General features: G+C 41.2%; 1 protein-coding gene across 1 annotated transcript in view; it reads left to right on the forward strand.

The window, feature by feature from the left end:
• Positions 1-19,327, forward strand: part of arrdc1b (arrestin domain containing 1b) — a 31,863-nt gene that overhangs the window by 8,727 nt on the left and 3,809 nt on the right. The window contains exons 2-7 of the mRNA XM_014971402.2: positions 10,865-10,975; positions 13,655-13,705; positions 15,409-15,563; positions 15,656-15,838; positions 16,549-16,725; positions 18,014-18,464. Coding sequence (XP_014826888.2) covers positions 10,865-10,975; positions 13,655-13,705; positions 15,409-15,563; positions 15,656-15,838; positions 16,549-16,725; positions 18,014-18,464 — 1,128 coding nt within the window. The remainder of the gene's footprint in view (positions 1-10,864; positions 10,976-13,654; positions 13,706-15,408; positions 15,564-15,655; positions 15,839-16,548; positions 16,726-18,013; positions 18,465-19,327) is intronic.

The raw sequence follows: 19,327 nt of genomic DNA on the forward strand, positions 1-19,327 counted from the left end.
CAGGTCCTGAGTAACTGATCAAATTATCAGAAATATTTAGAAATTACATCATCAGACGACCAAATTATAAAGTTAAGTGGAAATTTAGGCATTTTATGATGACCATAATTCATATAGGTAAAAAAATTAGGCAAAATAAAAAATTTCCCAAATCAGTTTCCAATCAATAAAACAACTTTTAAAACTTTAACAAACCTGCAGGTTTGTCTGTTTATGGTGGATTTTTGGTTAAAACATGTTTGTTTTTCATTCAGTGGGGAGAAAATCCAGACATTTTACTCAAGTGAGAATAGAAATATTTCATTTTTTCCAAAAAGTTACTGAAGTAACTGTAACCAGTTACTACCCAGCATCCTTGCTGACATTTCCACTTCCTGTCCTGCAGCAGCAACAGACTGCGAACCCCTGCAGGTCGGCCCAGGAGGTGTAAGAATTAAAATAGGAAACCTGTTGAAAGACGAGGCGACTGATGATCTGCTGGCATGCTGTTATCAGCTGCTGCTGCTCTGTTCTGGCATCCAGTAATAACAAAGCGGCAGCAGCCGCTGCTGAATGTAGGTCCCTGCTGACACAGATATAATCAGGATTAAATCTGGCTGCAGCGTTTCTTAATTCATAATGTTTTTGCTGCGGCGCCGTTGGATTAATCTTTGCTTGGCACAAGATTTCACACAGAATCAATCGTTAACAATATACGGATTCTCTCGGCCAAATTTTCTAGATTGTGCCAGAAATTATACGATAAATGATAATATTATTTAATGGACTCATTCTCAATAAGTTTAAATTGTAATTTTACACTGGAAATGGAAGAAAATAACATTTAATTCGTCTTGCAGTGAAGCTGCAGCTAAGAAACGTTTCTGCTTCACTTAGCGTCAACACATCGTAGCGCTGATCAGATGGTTATTTTTTAGATTAATAATTGGATATCAAAAGGTGCTGAATAGGAGAAATGTCTTTAATTTTCATCTTGTTTCAGCTTTTTTTAAAAACAGGAAGCGTTATGTGACGTTAAAGTTGTTACAAGAAGCGTTTTTCCCTTGAAACTTGATGTTACAACCATCCTTTTCCTCCAGGTAAACACAATTTAAACTCACTCTGATCCTTGGTACCGTTGCAGCGGGTTAAACGTTTACTGGTTTCATGATGTAAATTCTGCAGGGATAAGCCTCTTGCATGGAAACACACCCAACGATTGATGCGTCCTACATGCAGCAGACTCACCCAGACACAAACATTCATAAACCCATCAGTCAGCTGCGCGAGTCGTCCTCTCGCCCCTTTGCAGCAGCTTTCAGTGCAGCGTTTCTGAGGTAACGGAGGGCGAACAGACGAGCCTCTGTTCGCCTGCGAGGGATTCCCTTACAGTTAGAGGTTATGGATCATGAGATCAGGTGGCTCTGCTTGACGCATCTCTGAGAGGCATTAGGTGCTGGGAAAGTGAGAAGGACTGATGTGTTGAAGTGCTTTAAGGTTTAATGAAGGTAGTAAAAGTGGCTTCAGGTTACAGGGATGCAGAAAGATGTCACCTTTATGTCTCTTTATGGGAAGCTTTAGTGCAGTTATTCCATTTTATCTAGGAATCCCCAGAGCTCAGGGCGATAGGGCAGTCATCCAGCTGGCCGCCATGTTTTTGAATAGAAAAATGTTTAAAGTTGACAGAAAATTTTAAAATATTGCTCGATAGTTATGCATTTTTGGAAGACCAGAAGATTAATACCTAAAAAACATCTTAAAAAGGCAATAATTAAAAAAAAAATAAAATCAATGAACAATGGTAAGCCTGGTGGGGGCACAAGTGAAGCCTGGTGGCCTGCCAGGCTTATGATGCAGGGAGACCCTGGAATAGAAATTAAAAATAATGCAGATATGCTCTAAAATTTAACAAGAAGAGAGAATAAATGAAGGCCTGTCACGATAACGTTTTAGATGGATGATAAATTGTCCCAGGAGTTACTGCGATAAATGATAATATTGTCACATTGAGACTATTTAAGTAATATAACGGACATAATAATGTAAAAACACATCCTCAGTGATTAATAAACTTTAAATTCTGATGAACATTTAAATTAAGACATTTTAAATATTCAAAATAACAGAAAAAACTAATAAATCATAAAGTCTGTAAATGAAATTGTCATTTTTAAAAAAAGGGCTAGTTGAGACCAAAGCACCAAACTGACGGCCGGTTTCCGGTAGAAACAGAAATCATCCACATGGAAATTATTCAGCTTGTAATTTATCGTGTGATTAAATGATTTATTGCTTACTGTGACATTCCTAAGATCATTTCTGGTGAATCTCTAGGAAAGCAGTTAGCTAAACTACTGGTGTTTACAATATTAAAAATAGAGGCGCACCGATTGCAGTTTTCTGACCAACTGCCAATTACCAATCTGTAAAAAAGCTGAACTGCCGATTCCAATTTATTTTAATCTGAAATGTTGCTAAATATAGCAATAAAGTTGCTGAGTTGGTAACAGTGGGGTGAATATAGTTGGCTGCAAAATTAGCTGGAAGGACGATCTGTGAGTCAAACCTCTCAGAAGAGGACAGCGGTCGACTTTTAGACCTTTCTGAGGGAGACGAGATCGGATGGTAACTGACCACCAAACTAGAAATAACAAATCTGATGCTTTCAGTCCCAAGCTGATTGCTCTTAACATATGATCCCAAAAGCCAGATTGCTAATCCCAAACTAGCCACTTTACAGTCCTTGAATCACACAGAGTGGATGCTAAATGCTAAATTTCTCATTTATTCACACAACTTTTGTCCCTCCTTTTCTCAAATGGGGAATTTGTTTACAATCTAGTAGCAAATCACAAACTTTGATTCGGTTTTAGAAAGTCGATGTCCGTGTCACGTTTGGGCTGGAAACAGGACGAGCTGTGACTCAGTCAGAACAAAATTCCCCATTTCTCCAGCGCTGTCATTGTTTTGCTGATTAAAGTGAAGGAAGCAACAAAAAGGTGTTTCCTCAATGAGGGACAAAGTTACTGCATTCCTGTAACAGCTCATATTTCCCTGCAAGATAAAATGATTTAGCAAAATATCCAGTTAGGAAACAGTCTTGATAAAGCTGCAGGATGTAACTTTTATTAAAAATGTGTAGATTTTTTTACAGATTTGGTAAAACTGTTTTGTGACAGAATACAGGTCAGCATTGATTGTTGCCACCTATCAGTTTGTGATGCCAGTTTTTTCCTTTCACTTTGAGATGTCATCACAGCATCTCAGTGAGATCAAGCTCTGGGCTTTGACTAGGCCCTTTTGCTGATCAGCTTTCACTGCAGCAAAGCCATGATACATGACGCTTCCACCTCCGTGCTGCAGTCAGCGGTGAGCTGTGTTGGAGCATTCCCTCCACTGATGAGGTTCTGATGGTTCAGCAGGACTTTGGACCCGTCCAACTGCAGGTTATGTCCTGATCTCTGCAGGCAAGACGAGTCTAACAACGAAGGCAGACTTTTTATTTTCTGATTGTGAATGTTTACATTGTGACGCTTTCACTCTTCATAAACTGAATATTATAATTTTTCTGCAGCCACAAAACGCCTTTAAACATAAAATGAATGTTTAGTTGTTTTTGACTCATTGTGATGAAAGTGTCGCCTCCTCGTCTTATTCCTGTTTTGTCTGAGGAGCTGAGATCTCTCTTGCTTCGGATCAAACAAACTCGCCCAGGTTTCCTTTTGCCGCTCGGTTTGATGAGCGTAAATAAGGAAGTACCAGCACCCACCTGGTTTCTGTTTACGTTCCCCAGAAACGGGCCACATTTTTCCCAGTACAAAGCTGAAACACGATTCTGTCGACTCGGCGTTTTCTGACTCGCCCTCTGGGAAATTTGTGTAATTTGTTGCTAAAAGAAATATTCCTGTGGAAACTTATTTTCCTCCTAACGTTTGTCCGGCTGCTTGAAATTCTTGAAAATGCCTGAATTTGGATCGGATGTTTTCCAGGTTTGGAAAGTTCCTGATATTCAGACGGCAGTTTTGTAATAAAGTCAAACGTTTAATTAAAAGCCTAATCCATCCATCCGTCCATCCATCCATCCATCCATCCATCCGTCCGTCCATCCATCCATCCATCCATCCGTCCATCCATCCATCCACTCATCCATCCACTCATCCATCCATCCATCCATCCATCCATCCATCCATCCATCCATCCATCCATCCACTCATCCATCCACTCATCCATCCATCCATCCATCCATCCATCCATCCATCCATCCACTCATCCATCCATCCACTCATCCATCCATCCATCCGTCCATCCATCCACTCATCCATCCATCCATCCATCCATCCATCCACTCATCCATCCATCCATCCATCCATCCACTCATCCATCCATCCATCCACTCATCCATCCATCCACTCATCCATCCATCCATCTGTCCATCCATCCACTCATCCATCCATCCATCCGTCCATCCATCCGTCCGTCCGTCCATCCATCCATCCGTCCATCCATCCATCCATCCATCCGTCCATCCATCCATCCATCCATCCATCCATCCACTCATCCATCCATCCACTCATCCATCCATCCACTCATCCATCCAGTCATCCATCCATCCATCCATCCATCCATCCATCCATCCACTCATCCATCCATCCACTCATCCATCCATCCATCCGTCCATCCATCCACTCATCCATCCATCCATCCATCCATCCATCCACTCATCCATCCATCCATCCATCCATCCACTCATCCATCCATCCATCCACTCATCCATCCATCCACTCATCCATCCATCCATCTGTCCATCCATCCACTCATCCATCCATCCATCCATCCATCCATCCACTCATCCATCCATCCATCCATCCATCCACTCATCCATCCATCCATCCATCCATCCATCCACTCATCCATCCATCCATCCACTCATCCATCCATCCATCCATCCATCCATCCACTCATCCATCCATCCATCCATCCATCCACTCATCCATCCATCCATCCATCCATCCACTCATCCATCCATCCATCCATCCATCCATCCATCCATCCACTCATCCATCCATCCACTCATCCATCCACTCATCCATCCATCCACTCATCCATCCATCCATCCATCCATCCATCCATCCATCCATCCATCCACTCATCCATCCATCCATCCATCCATCCACTCATCCATCCATCCATCCACTCATCCATCCATCCACTCATCCATCCATCCATCATCCATCCATCCATCCGTCCATCCATACATCCATCCATCCATCCATCCATCCACTCATCCATCCATCCATCCATCCACTCATCCATCCATCCATCCATCCATCCATCCACTCATCCATCCATCCATCCATCCATCCATCCATCCATCCACTCATCCATCCATCCACTCATCCATCCATCCATCCATCCATCCATCCATCCACTCATCCATCCGTCCGTCCGTCCGTCCGTCCGTCCGTCCGTCCGTCCGTCCGTCCGTCCGTCCGTCCATCCATCCATCCGTCCATCCTATAAATATAAAAGGAGAATAATCTCTTTTTAACCCACTCAGCTGTAATCTGTAAAGTTCTGATTCTACGTTAGAGCACTCAGTTCTGTGTTTCGTGACGTTTTGCTGTAATTCTGATATTTTTGTGAACAAAATGCGTAACTCTTCATAAACTCCCAGTCTGTGACTTCTGCTCCGATCATCAGGAGGAACTGACCGTATAAATGGAGAATCCTCCTCAGAGCGCGTTATGAGGAGTAATGGGTTTATAAAGTAGCTAGCTGCTATCAGGTCGGCGCTCATTGATGTGATAAAAGCCAGAGATTTGACGTTGTGGTTGGACTCAGACCTGGACTGAGTCCAGGGCTGAGATAAACCGGGCCGGCTGCACGCCCTGCTAGCTTCCCGCTGGCGCTGCCTGTCTGATGTGGGCAGAGCAGCAGGACGGACTGCAGATAAGCTGCAGGGAGGAGAACCAGGCGCACAGACCGGGACGTTCAGATCAAGAAACGTTTGGGATCTGGGAGGCTGCTGCCATGTTTACAGCCTTATTTCACTAATAAGAGAAGAATTTTAGATCTGGATGGGATGGAGAGAGAAGTAGATCTGATTTACAGGCTTTATGTCCTGCTGATGGTCTAAATGGTGCTGGTCCGTTTTAAACCAATAACATCCAACCATGGTAAATGGACTGACCATATAAAGATATTGCTTTTCCAGTCATTTTGACCACTCAGAGCGCTTTACACTAAATATTCACCCATATTTACACACCGATACGCAGCTCAGTGGGCAATTTGGGGTTAAATCGACACGTGGCAGGAGGAAGCTGGAATCGAACCTGCAACCTGCTGATCACAAGACGACCACCCACAGAGTAGTCCCATCCATCCAACCAATGATCCATCCAACCAATGATCCATCCATCCATCCATCCATCCATCCATCCATCCATCCAACCAACCATCCATCCAACCATCCATCCAACCATCCATCCAACGATCCATCCAACCAACCATCCATCCAACCATCCAACCACCATCCATCCAGCCAACCATCCATCCATCCATCCATCCAACGATCCATCCAACCAACCATCCAACCAACCAACCATCCATCCATCCAACCAACCAACGATCCATCCATCCATCCATCCATCCAACCAACTATCCATCCATCCAACCATCCATCCATCCAACCATCCAACCACCATCCATCCAGCCAACCATCCATCCATCCAACCATCCAACCACCATCCATCCAGCCAACCATCCATCCATCCAACGATCCATCCAACCAACCATCCAACCAACCAACCATCCATCCATCCAACCACCATCCAACCAGCCAACCATCCATCCAACCATCCAACGATCCATCCATCCATCCATCCATCCAACCAACCAACGATCCATCCATCCATCCAACCAACGATCCATCCATCCATCCAACCAACGATCCATCCATCCACCATCCATCCAACCAACCAACCAACGATCCATCCAACCATCCAACCAACCATCCATCCATCCACCCATCCATCCATCCATCCATCCATCCATCCATCCATCCATCCATCCATCCATCCATCCATCCATCCATCCATCCATCCATCCAACCAACCGACCAACATTATTTTAAGGGTCTTTCCCACCTTTAAAAACAATAATTAATCACTGTTGTGCTAAAAATGTTATCTAGGTAGAAAACCCATCTCATGTCTTCAAGGAAACCTCATAAACTCTGTTGAACTTCTCCTTCCTCATGTTTTTTGTTTGTATATTTGGACCGGTCTGTTATAATCTGGTCTGTTATAATTTGGTCTGGTTTCAGAGCCGCTGCTGTTTTTTGGTCTGTTTTCAGTAAACTGAGGCATCAAGTGGCAGTGAGAGCGGTTGCACAGTGCGTTGTGGTTTCCTTTTGTTTCTTCGACATTTCGCCCCAGATCTCCACACAGGATGTTTGTGCTGACTTCCTTTCAATGAGAACAACTTTAATTTTTTTTATTTTAACAAACTGCTGCTGTTCAAAGTCAAATGTGTGAATTTGGCTTTTTGTGGTGAAGGAAGTAGTTCCATAATCTAGTTATTGTTGTTTAAAAGGGGAATGATAACAAACACTGGAAGTAAAACCAGTCAACCTCAACAAAAAGAGGAACCAGAATGGCACAACTCGGATTGAATTTTACCATTTTATTTGTAAAATATTCACACTTTTAGGTGAACATGTTCTAAAAACCTGTTCCTGTAACGGTTTCACAGTAACTCAGTTTGGTTAAAAGAATAAAACCGATTTTAGTGTATCTTAGGGTATTTTAGTGGTGAACTTATGTGGCCGTGACATTCAGGCATTCGGTTAAAACAGGAAGTGATGTTTACAGAGGAAGTGGAGTTCGGAATGTGAAATTAATAGTTTATCTCAGCGGCGGTTTCTTTAACTGACAACTTCACTCATCATGTGATTGATTGTTGCTGCTGGGAAGGAGAGATGCTACGATAACTAAGTTTCAGTTTTATTACTTTAACTTAGATCTCTGCTGAGATGTTTTTATGTCTGGACACAATGGTGCATGACCAGCTAGCCTGCTATTAATGAAACATTTTATACTCTCATACTAGCTCAGAAGAAGAAATATCACTTTACATTTTCCATTGTAAGAAAATTCTATCTGTAATAATTTTCCCATTATTACAAATTAAAAGTGTCCGTCTGCATCTACCGGCCGCACAGAATCACTCCAGTGGCCACAAATGGCCCCCCAGCCTCCCTTTGGACACCCAGTTCTTATTGTTACCTCAAATCGTGTTTATAACATCATCCACTGTTGTTTATTCGTTTTGGTTTTAGTGTTTGTGTTTCCACATCCAGCTGCTGCAGCTGTTCTTCCTGCTGCTGCAGCTGGGATTTTACCAGATGACCCCGCCGTGACCTTTTCACGGCCTGAGCTCTTCTCTTCCCTCTGCTGACGGCTGCAAACAGCATCTGACTGCTTCCCCGTTCGTCCCTGCCGTCGGCTTCAGACGTTATCTAGCGGTTTTGCTCTCGCCAGGCCTCCGTCCTTCTTGCGGCCGCAGACGGTGCCAGCAGCCTGCCGGTGCCAACGGCTGAGCCATCTGCCGTTTTGGGTGTGACTGGGCGAGCTGAGTGAAGGCAGAACAGAAACCTGCATGGGCGTGACGGACACCGTCGCTTTTAGATCGCAGCCTGCAGCGAGCTTTCAGGACATTCCTCCAGTTCAAACACTTATTAACGTCTGATTAGAAGATAAAGCTGACAAAGACGCTTAGCTGGGAGGTTTCATAACAAAACGTGGATTTTATGGCCAATAATCAGATGAGGGAAGAGTGACCACAACTGTACTCAAGTAAGAGCAAAACGTCAAGTACTGAGTAACTGATCCGGTTATCAATCATTTAATATTCAAAAATTACATCATCAGACTGATCAAAATATAAAGTTTAGTGGAAAATTTTGGTATTTTAAGGACAAAAATGACAATAATTCATATAAGAAACAAACAATAACAAAATCAGGCAAAATAAAATGTTTCCAAATCAGTTTCTTTCAATAAAAAACTTATGAAACTTTAATAAAAACTGCAGGTGCGTCTCTGTGTCTGGTGAATTTTAGGTCAAAACATGTTTATTTTTCATTCAGTGGGAAGAAAATCCATAAATTTTACTCAAGTAAAAGCAGAAATACTTCATAATAGAGTTACTCAACTAAAAAGTACAGCGTAGTAAAAATACTCTTAAAGGTAATTTTTTTCAAAATAAGTTCCTCAAGTAAAAGAGTAAAAATGACTCCAAATATTAATATGTCACTCAAATGGAAATCATTTCCATATTAAATACAGAAACTCGAAACCTGCAACAAAGAATGAAAAGATTTGAATGATAAGTCAAATTTTTTTATACCAAAAATTTAATTTTATAGACTATAATCATGATAAAGATACTTTTATAATTGGATTTAAAGGAAGTTTTGTGTGCAAGTGACTCCAAATGTTGGTTTTCATGTTACTTCAGTGAAAAAGTATCCAATATGTTTATTAAATACAGAAACTAGTGGGCTGGAAGAGAGAATTAAAGGGATTTGAATGATAAAGACAAGTTTTTTGTATCCATAAACTGAATTTTATTGATTTTAATCATGATAAAGATAAATTTATAACTGAGCTTAAAGCTAATTTTGAGTCATTTCCACACAAAAACTCTGTTAAATGCGTCACTAGAGTGGAAAATGTGTCCAATACGTAAGTTATTGGCCTGGAACAGAGAATAAAGGACCTGAATGTGAAACAATGAGGTGAACAGCTGCTGCTTTGTTTGTCTGCGTCTCTGTGAGGAGATAACGTCTGCGCCATCTCCCCGCTCCATCTCCCGGCGTCTTTAGAGTTCGGGTATGTCTGTTATCAGTTATCGTTTCCTCAGAGACCAGGGCGGACAAACAGGAAGTTGTTCCCTCTGCAGGCCTGAGCCGCGTTTCTGACGCTCAGTTTGTTTTCTGGCTCCTGCTGCTGGACAGGAGACGCTACTGACAAATACTACCGGATAAAATGAGTCAGTAGAGTCAAAGTTGGGTTTATTGTTGCTTTGGTTTCGCAAGGCCTTTCACAACGATCAATAAATATATTAGTCGCATAATTAATTAAAAAGAAATCAATCATTTCCAGTAGTCTGACTTATTGTTTTTCACTTTTCCTCCTTTTCTACCAAAAACTGGAAGAAAACTGGTGATTCCTGCTTCTACAAGTCTTTAAAAAATTATTTATAACAATTAATTATTAATGAATTATGGTCTGAAGCAGGGGAGTCAAACTCATTTTCATTTTGTTGTTTTGTTGTGTCAGAATGTAGTGATAAAACCAACTAAACTGTTAAAATTTCAATAAATAGCTGTTCCTCCAGGATTTTGTGATTATTTAGTGTTTCTTTATGCAATCAGAATGACAGATTTTGTGGTGAATATTTAGAAATGTTTGTAAAATGTGACTCTTCATCACTCCCCGTATCAGTTACAGATTCAATGTTTCTAACCAAATTTGAGATAATTTGCTGTAAAATCAGAAAAAAATGTGGAAATTTGTTGATTTTGTGTGAATTTTGCAGATTTGTGAAAAACTGGAAGAGTTTATTGATGTAGAGTTTAAAGGGCCTCATAAAAAGACACGGTGGGCCAGAATTGATTAATTGCAACAAGCCTAGATTTGAAATATTCCAGTGTGAACCAAAAGCAACAAGTGAGAAAAGCTGCAGTGGTTTCCACAACATTTTTCCCTTTTAATATCCAAACACTTTTATTGAAAAACGAATAATGAGTAGTTTTTTGCAGTGTAAACATGAGCAGACATGTAGCGATACCTGAGTGACTGTCCTTTTCTTTCTGCAGCCATCAAGGTGAACTGTCTGGGCTCATGCGGCATCTCCAACAAAATGAACGACTCCTCGTGGAGTCTGGAGGAGCATTACCTGAACAGCATGCTATCTGTGGCCGATAAAGGTAATTACTGAAAATACAGACGAGCTTCAGGTTGAATTTAGTGCCGTTTTATTTTCTTTTTTCAAATAGCTAATTATATAATGTATAAAAGGTTAACAGTCTTACTCCCACTATTAGAAGACACTGAAAGGTGTATATGAGCCCTGCACTGCTAAGCACCTTGTAGCTGCAGAATAGAGAATTTTTGGTAACGTTTATTAGCAATATTTTCTTATTGTTATTGCCCCTAAGATAGAAGATGTGCCCTGATTGATGCCTGACATTTGGTAAAAACAAATCCTAAAGATAAACTTTAAGGCAAAAGATCGAAGCTGTTAAAATAGTACTGTTAGCTTTATTCCTACCCTGAATAGCTTTTAGTTTAACTCCTAGCTTGACTAGCTCTTATTTTGACTCCTAGCCTGAGTAGCTGTTTGCTTAACTCCTAGCTTTACTAGTTCTTATTTTGACTCCTAGCTTGGCTAGCTATTAGCTTGACTCCTAGCTTTACTAGTTCTTATTTTGACTCCTAGCTTGGCTAGCTATTAGCTTGACTCCTAGCTTTACTAGTTCTTATTTTGACTCCTAGCTTGGCTAGCTATTAGCTTGACTCCTAGCTTGAGTTTATTTTAGTTTGACTCCTAGCTTAAATAGCTATCTTGATTCCCAGTTTCAATAGCTGTTAGGTTTATTAACTTTTAGGTTGACTCGTACCTTTCCACTTTGTTAAATCTTAGCTTGAGTTGCTATTAATAGCTAGTATTTGGATATTACTTTGGCTTTCAGTTTAACTAGCAGCTGGCTGGATTGTCCAAACTAAGATTACTTTTAATTCTTTAAGCCAACAGAATGAAACGGCTCATAACTAACACCCAGCAAACTGCAGCTTTTTTGTTACGTTTTGATCTTTAGCACACACTTCTGTTAATGTTTCAGTCGGCCTCCCTCTGGTAGGAAGGCTATTTTTGGCACTTTAGCTTAGAGTGCATAAAATACTTCTATGAAAGACGAGACGAATGTGATAGCTCTGATTCACAGCAATGGATCTTAATCAACTTGTCAAGACTCGGGTAGAGAGCGCGCTTCAGAGAGAGGAAGACATGCATAATTCAAAGCACACACTCCCTCTTTCTGAGCTTCCCTTTATCTTTGCGGTTGCTTTGTTTTCTATTCTTTCCCAAAAATGGGCAGCTCTGCGTCGGAGGGTGACATGGGAAGGGTGAAGGAGGATCAGGACACACAGTCTCAGAAAAAAGGCCAGAGGAGCGCGCTCTGGGTGACTGATAATGTGGAATGCCACAGTCGCTCGACGGTTAGAGGAGGGAAGACGTCGGCGTCTGCTCCTCATCCTGTCACTCTTCTCTGTTCATGGAAACCAGGAATAGATTTTTTTTTTCCACCAATCAGTAGGAATAAACTTTATTTTTAGACCTGCTGCATTCATATCCAGGGCCGGATTTAGAAGAATAAGGGCCCCTGGGCTGGAGACAGTTTGGTGCCCTGTCCCAAAAAATAATAAAAGAAAATAAATAAGTAAATAAATAATTTACTCATACAAATTGCAGAATACTAACAGGTACATCTGCACATTTACAGGTACTAATTGATGGTTGGTGTCTTTATGGCAGATGATTCTTTTTTAGTCCCAAAAAGATAATTTTCAAATATTTGGTTTTAGTTTCCATTAAAAAAAAATCAAACAATATTTTAATAAAACAAAAGGCCACATTTGAAATGAGTTTATGACTCTAATATAAACTCTATAAATAAAAAAAAAATAAAGATAAAACATTTTTTGGAACCCCCAAAAACTTGTTGCCCTGGGCTAGTGCCCCGGTAAACCTTTACAAAGTCTGTCTGAGTTCATTTATATTCCTGCTACATATTTATGCAATATTTATTTTTCTGACTTTTTCCTTGTTTCTTTCTTTCTGTGTTTGTGTTTTTCTTTATTTCTTTCTCTCTACCTTTATTTATTTATTCTTTCCTTTCTTTTTATGTTTTTGTCTTTCTGTGTTTCTTTTTGTCTTTCTTCTTCTTCTCCTCTTTTCCTGTGGTTTTACATGTTTGCTGAAACGTTTAGTTTAAAGCTTCGCTGCTTCCTCTAACAGTAAACATGATGCAGATCAGACTAATGGAAAAACTCCCGTCTCTAACGAGGCGTTTCTGTCTGCAAGGATTTAATTAGGCCGTCAGCTCCTCTGGAGAATTAATCAGCCAGTCAGGTGAAGGTGTGTGTGTTCGACACACACACGCCTATTTATTGGTCCTTATGTTATCAATTAACTGGTAATAAACAACATAATAATTATTAAAACGTCCAGAAGATGTGAAGGTAGTTTATAATTATCTGCTGGAATAGAAAGAAGGAAGCAGCAGGAGGCATTTCTTTTCAGTTTTTGCTTGTAGCAATAAGTGGGGGAGGGGAGGAGAGGTTTACTACTACAGAGGAATAGCTGTAGGACATATTCACCTGTAGTAGTTTGAATCTGGGAGTAAAAACGTTTTATATTCTCTAACGTTTTTCCTTTATCTCACTGCTTAAATGTTCTTCCTTCCTTCCTTCCTTCCTTCCTTCCTTCCTTCCTTCCTTGCTTTCGATCCTTCAGTTTGTACTTTTCTTCATCAATCTCTCTCTCTAACCTCTCTGGTCGTTTATGTCTCTCCGGTTGGTGACCTTTGACCTTTGTTCCCTCTCAGGAATCCTGGCTCCAGGCGAGCACAGATTCCCCTTCCAGTTCGTCCTTCCAGGTGAGTCTCAGCCGCACCTTTCAGTTCCCACAGCGTTATCAGACCAACAGCGACGTCACAGAAACAAAAACAAAGCAGCAGCTGATGACCTCACACAAGTCACAGCAGAGTTAGCTAATGTTTAACGCATGCTTCAACTCGTCAAACTCGAGGCGCGGGGGCCAAATCCGGCCCGCCCTAGTGTTTACATGTGGCCCTCTAAACTCTAAGCTGGCAAACTTAAAATAAACTTAAATAGGTCACAAATTTTTATTATTATTATTATTATTAATAAATTAAAAGCAGTTTTTATCTATTCACTCCCTTATTTAATCAATTAGTTTCTTCCTGTTTTTTGTGAAATTTTGTGAAAATGAACAAAAAATCAACAAATTTCTGGACCGTTTTGGCTAAAATGATGAAACACATCAGGTTTAAGTGATTACTGGTAATAAGCAGCTGCCTCAGGTTTAATTATTGTCAAATTAAAGTCCATGATCTAAAAAAGTCACATTTACTGTCAAACATCCGCGCAGATATTGCAAATATTACTAGATGAGTACTATTTATTTTTATTCCAAATAATCACAAAAACAATGTCATCAATGTGAAAAGATGGTCAATTAACATTTTAACAGTTTGCTGATGGGTTTTGTTAACACATTGTGGCAGAACCGGCCCTTTAAGAGCGTCTGTGATCTGGATTTGTAAATCCTTTTTGCTTTTTAACTTGAAAGTTTCTCATGAAGTCAGTTTAAAGCTGCTGGCATTGAAGCAGGAAGCCATGGCGGTGCTGATGGCGCCATCTTGAGTCTGCGTGGTGTTTTCTGCTCTCATGCATGATTCGGCTCAAACTCAGTGGGGGGGCGGCCATTTTATTTTTAGCCCTTCATCCTTCACTCTCTGGGTAATTGGTCTCCTCTCCTCAGAAGCCCCCAGTCTGAAGGAAATCACATTAACATCGTCATGTAAAGGTTAAACGTTCACTCATACTGCCCCCTGCTGGCAAACCAACACGCCTGCAGCTGTTGGGTTTCATCTTTTAGCTGAGATCAGGACCAAATACTAGATGGTGGGCAATGTGGACTTTAATCACAATATTTTGTGGTATTATAAAATGATAGAGGATTAGCAAGAAAGAAAATAAAAAAATAAATTGACAAGAATAAAGTTATAATATTACATTATTCTTGAAATATTATGGCTTGACTCTCATATTTGTGACTTTATTCTGTATGACTATGTTCTCGTAATATTTACTCTGTTCTTGCGATACTATGACTTCATTCTCATATGAATTTAAATTCATTCTCATGAATTTAGTTTTATTCTTGTAATTTTCAACCTCTCATGGCTAGCTATGCTAGGTTGGTGGAATCAAGTAACTCTCTCGCTCTTTGGTTGCCTAGCAACTCACTCACTCTTTGGTTGCCTAGCAACGACCTGCTGAGTAACTTGTGCAGCAGCAGTTTCATGTCTAACCACTTTGCCTCATAACTGCTTTAAAATAACCAGGATATTAAATGTTTGAATATTTAAAACCTACTGACACATTAAATAGGTTGAATATTTAAAAAAGTAATAATTATTGATATGAAACTTTCATATCGTGATGAGTTTGTATCCCGTGTCGTCCAGCCTGAGTGGTAACGGATGTTAGAATCTGTCTATGTTGGGAAAGTCACGCCTGAACGTTTCATTTTTTGTTTTGTTTGATCTCTTAGTCGCCATCCCCACGTCGTTCGAAGGACCGTTCGGGAAGATCGCTTACTGCGTGAGAGCCGCCATCGACACGCCGCGCTTCTCCAAGGACTACAAAGCCCAGCGGCCCTTCTACGTCCTCAACATGCTCAACCTCAACGAGGTCCCCGACATTGAAGTGAGTGTCCAGCTTTCATGACATAGATCCTCTGCAGGCGTCCTATCAGGGCACTTTTATTCACTTTAAAAATCCAAATTTGGCCCTCGCAGCAGCAGAGCTGCGCGGTGACGACGAAGAAGTTCAGCTACCTGCTGGTGAAGACGGGGACGCTGATGCTGAAGACCCGCAGCGACCAGCGGGGCTACGTCCCCGGCCAGCTCATCCGGCTCTCCACCGAGATCCACAACAAGTCCGGGAAGGACACCGGATACGTCCTGGCCAGCCTGGTGCAGGTACGGCCTCAAAATCTGGATTTATTTTTCCACTCTCCCTTGACTTGATAAGATCACAAAAACTCTTAATATTTCCTTGGAAACGACTATAATAATAAAAGCTGTTCATACTTGTGTCAAAATCACAAAGTTTGATCTGCAGGTTTTATTGATTTGCTTCCAGGACAAATCTGAACATTTAATTAAATTTCACATCATTATCCAGTCAAATCTCCTCATCTGATAAAAAATAATCAATTATTCTGACGATTAATCAGTTAATTGTCTAAAAAAATTTAGTATCTTCCTCAGTTTTTTTTTTATTTAACTACTTAATCTTAATTTATACTATATTAAAAATACATAAAATGTAAATATGCAAATGATTAAACTCCAATTTAAAATAAGAAAAGAAGGATTTTATTACCTTAAATGAAATGACAGCATTCCTTTGGTGAACAGTTGGTCGTTTGAAGGAAAGATGCATATTTTTTTCATGCAAAATATTTATATTTTTTTGTAGAGTTTTGGCTGATTTACTGCTCCATCTGTTGTTCTTTCAGTAAAGAACCTTTTTATGACACTAAATATTCCAGTTAACGATTTATCGATAACTAAATCAGTGGACAGATATTTCAGTTATCGATTAATCACGATTAATCGTTGCATAAGGAGCTCTGGTCAGTTTTCTGCTGGGCTCTACATGCAGCTTCCCGTGTTTCTCCCTGCAGATGGTGACGTATTGGACCAAGCGGCCGGTCGTCGACCGGCGGACCATCGCGGAGGTGGAGGGAGCCGGAGTGAAGGCCGGAAAACACGCCGAGTGGAGGGAGCAGATCATCGTCCCTCCTCTTCCTCAGTCGGGGCTCAGCGGCTGCCGCCTTATTGACATTGATTATTTCATTCAGGTAATAATGGGTCTGTCTGTGGAAATTCTTGATTTTTGGTTAAAAATCTGTTATTATTGACTGTTTTTCACATTTTTACAGAGAACCGCTGCTGCCTAATATCCTTTCATACAGTATTGATCCAGTCTGGATATGAACTACTGAATTATTTATATGTACACTTATAAACCCACTCCAGACTGCTGTCTGTTTCTATTGAAGAAGTGTGATTAGTAATATTACTCGTTGAAATTTTTCACATTTCATCACATTTAAACAACAAACTTTGATTTATTTTCTTGGGATTTTATGAGACCAACAATGTAGCACATAGTTTTGACCTGGAGGAATCTTAAATTTTAAGATTTTGCAGCTCGCTTTATTGTTTAAGTTAAAAAAAATAGTCCAAGTTCAGTTTATTAAACCAGTTAGTAACATTTAATCTCGACTGCTCAGAAAGTGTGATTCTCAAAGAAGGAAAAGTGCAACTAATTCACTGGAACCATCAGCTTTACTCCTAGCTTCAATAGCGGTTAGCTTGACTCCTAGCTTAAATAGCGGTTAGCTTGACTCCTAGCTTAAATAGCGGTTAGCTTGACTCCTAGCTTAAATAGCGGTTAGCTTGACTCCTAGCTTAAATAGCGGTTAGCTTGACTCCTAGCTTCAATAGCTGTTAGCTTGACTTCTAGTGTCAATAGCTGTTAGCTTGACTCCTAGCTTCAATAGCTATTAGCTTTACTCCTAGCTTCAATAGCTGTTAGCTTGACTCCTAGCTTCAATAGCTATTAGCTTGACTCCTAGCTACAATAGCTATTAGCTTGACTCCTCGCTTCAATAGCTGTTAGCTTGACTCCTAGCTTCAATAGCTATTAGCTTGACTCCTAGCTTCAATAGGTATTAGCTTGATTCCTAGCTTCAATAGCTGTTAGCTTGACTCCTAGCTTCAATAGCTATTAGCTTGACTCCTAGCTTCAATAGGTATTAGCTTGACTCCTAGCTTCAATAGCTGTTAGCTTGACTTCTAGCGTCAATAGCTGTTAGCTTGACTCCTAGCTTCAATAGGTATTAGCTTGACTCCTAGCTTCAATAGCTATTAGCTTGACTTCTAGCGTCAATAGCTGTAGCTTGACTCCTAGCTTGAGTTCCTTTGAATTTAAAGTTTATGTTCTTGCTATTACCATTATCTTACTTTTAAAAATGGTCTCAAAATGACGACATCATTGTTTGATGCAATAATTTATTTGTCTAGTTTTTGTGTTGCCATGGTTACCATTAAAACGGTTCTTTCTGAATCACCGTTTTTGCCCAGGTGTCTCTAAAGTCTCCAGAAGCGGTCGTCGTTCTGCCCATCTTCATCGGGAACATCCCAGTGAACCTGTCCCCCGTCGGCTCCATCCCCACCAGTCCCAGCTCTTCACTGGCTCCCAGTGCTACCGGAGTGATGCCCAGCGCCCCGCCTGTGGAGCACGACCCAGATGGCGAGCTGGGCGCCGGAGGCTTCACCAGCGAGGAGATCCCCACTAAGAGCCACTCGCAGCAGGACCCATCGACGTCGCCGGTCACCATGTCGCCCAGCGCCTTTAGCCACGCCCCCGGCGCCGCGCTGCCGCCCGGCCGGCTCCCCGGCGCCACGGCGCCGCTCTTCTGCCTGTCCACCGGAGCCACCATACCGTTCTTCACAGAGGGCGACGTGAACCCAATCCCCACATCCTGCTCTCTCATCCTGCCTCCAGAATACAGCAGCTGTGACTATCCTCAAGGTGAGGAGGCGGCGCCCAGCAGGGGGCAGCAGAGAGCAGCACCACTAATACAGGACTAATGGATGGATGGATCCATACAGGATTATGTAGTTTCAGAGTCTAAGACACTGGTTTACCAGGACATCCATCCATCCATCCATCCATCCATCCATCCATCCATCCATACATACATACATACATACATACATCCATCCATCCATCCATCCATCCATCCATCCATCCATCCATACATCCATCCATACATCCATCCATCCATCCATCCATCGAACATCCATCCATCCATACATACATACATACATACATACATACATACATCCATACATCCATCCATACATCCATACATCCATCCATCCATCCATCCAAACATCCATCCATCCATCCATCCATCCATACATCCATACATCCATCCATCCATCCATCGAACATCCATCCATCCATACATCCATCATCCATACATCGAACATCCATCCATCATCCATCCATCCATCATCCATCCATCCATACATACATACATACATACATACATACATCCATCCATACATCGAACATCCATCCATCCATCCATCCATCATCCATCCATCATCCATCCATCCATCCATCCATCCATCCATCCATCCATCCATCCATCCATCCATCCATCCATCGAACATCCATACATACATACATCCATCGAACATCCATCCATCCATCCATCCATCCATCCATCCATCCATCCATCCATCCATCCATCCATCCATCCATCCATCCATCCATCCATCCATCCATCCATCCATCCATCCATCCATCCATCCATCCATCCATCCATCCGTTGTTTTTTAAATCTTTTTGATGTCCTCAGAAATCTGGAAATTTAAATCTAGTAA

Source organism: Poecilia mexicana, unplaced genomic scaffold, assembly GCF_051168715.1.
Source record: "Poecilia mexicana isolate PSO_F unplaced genomic scaffold, ASM5116871v1 scaffold_12, whole genome shotgun sequence".
Lineage (NCBI taxonomy): Eukaryota > Metazoa > Chordata > Actinopteri > Cyprinodontiformes > Poeciliidae > Poecilia > Poecilia mexicana.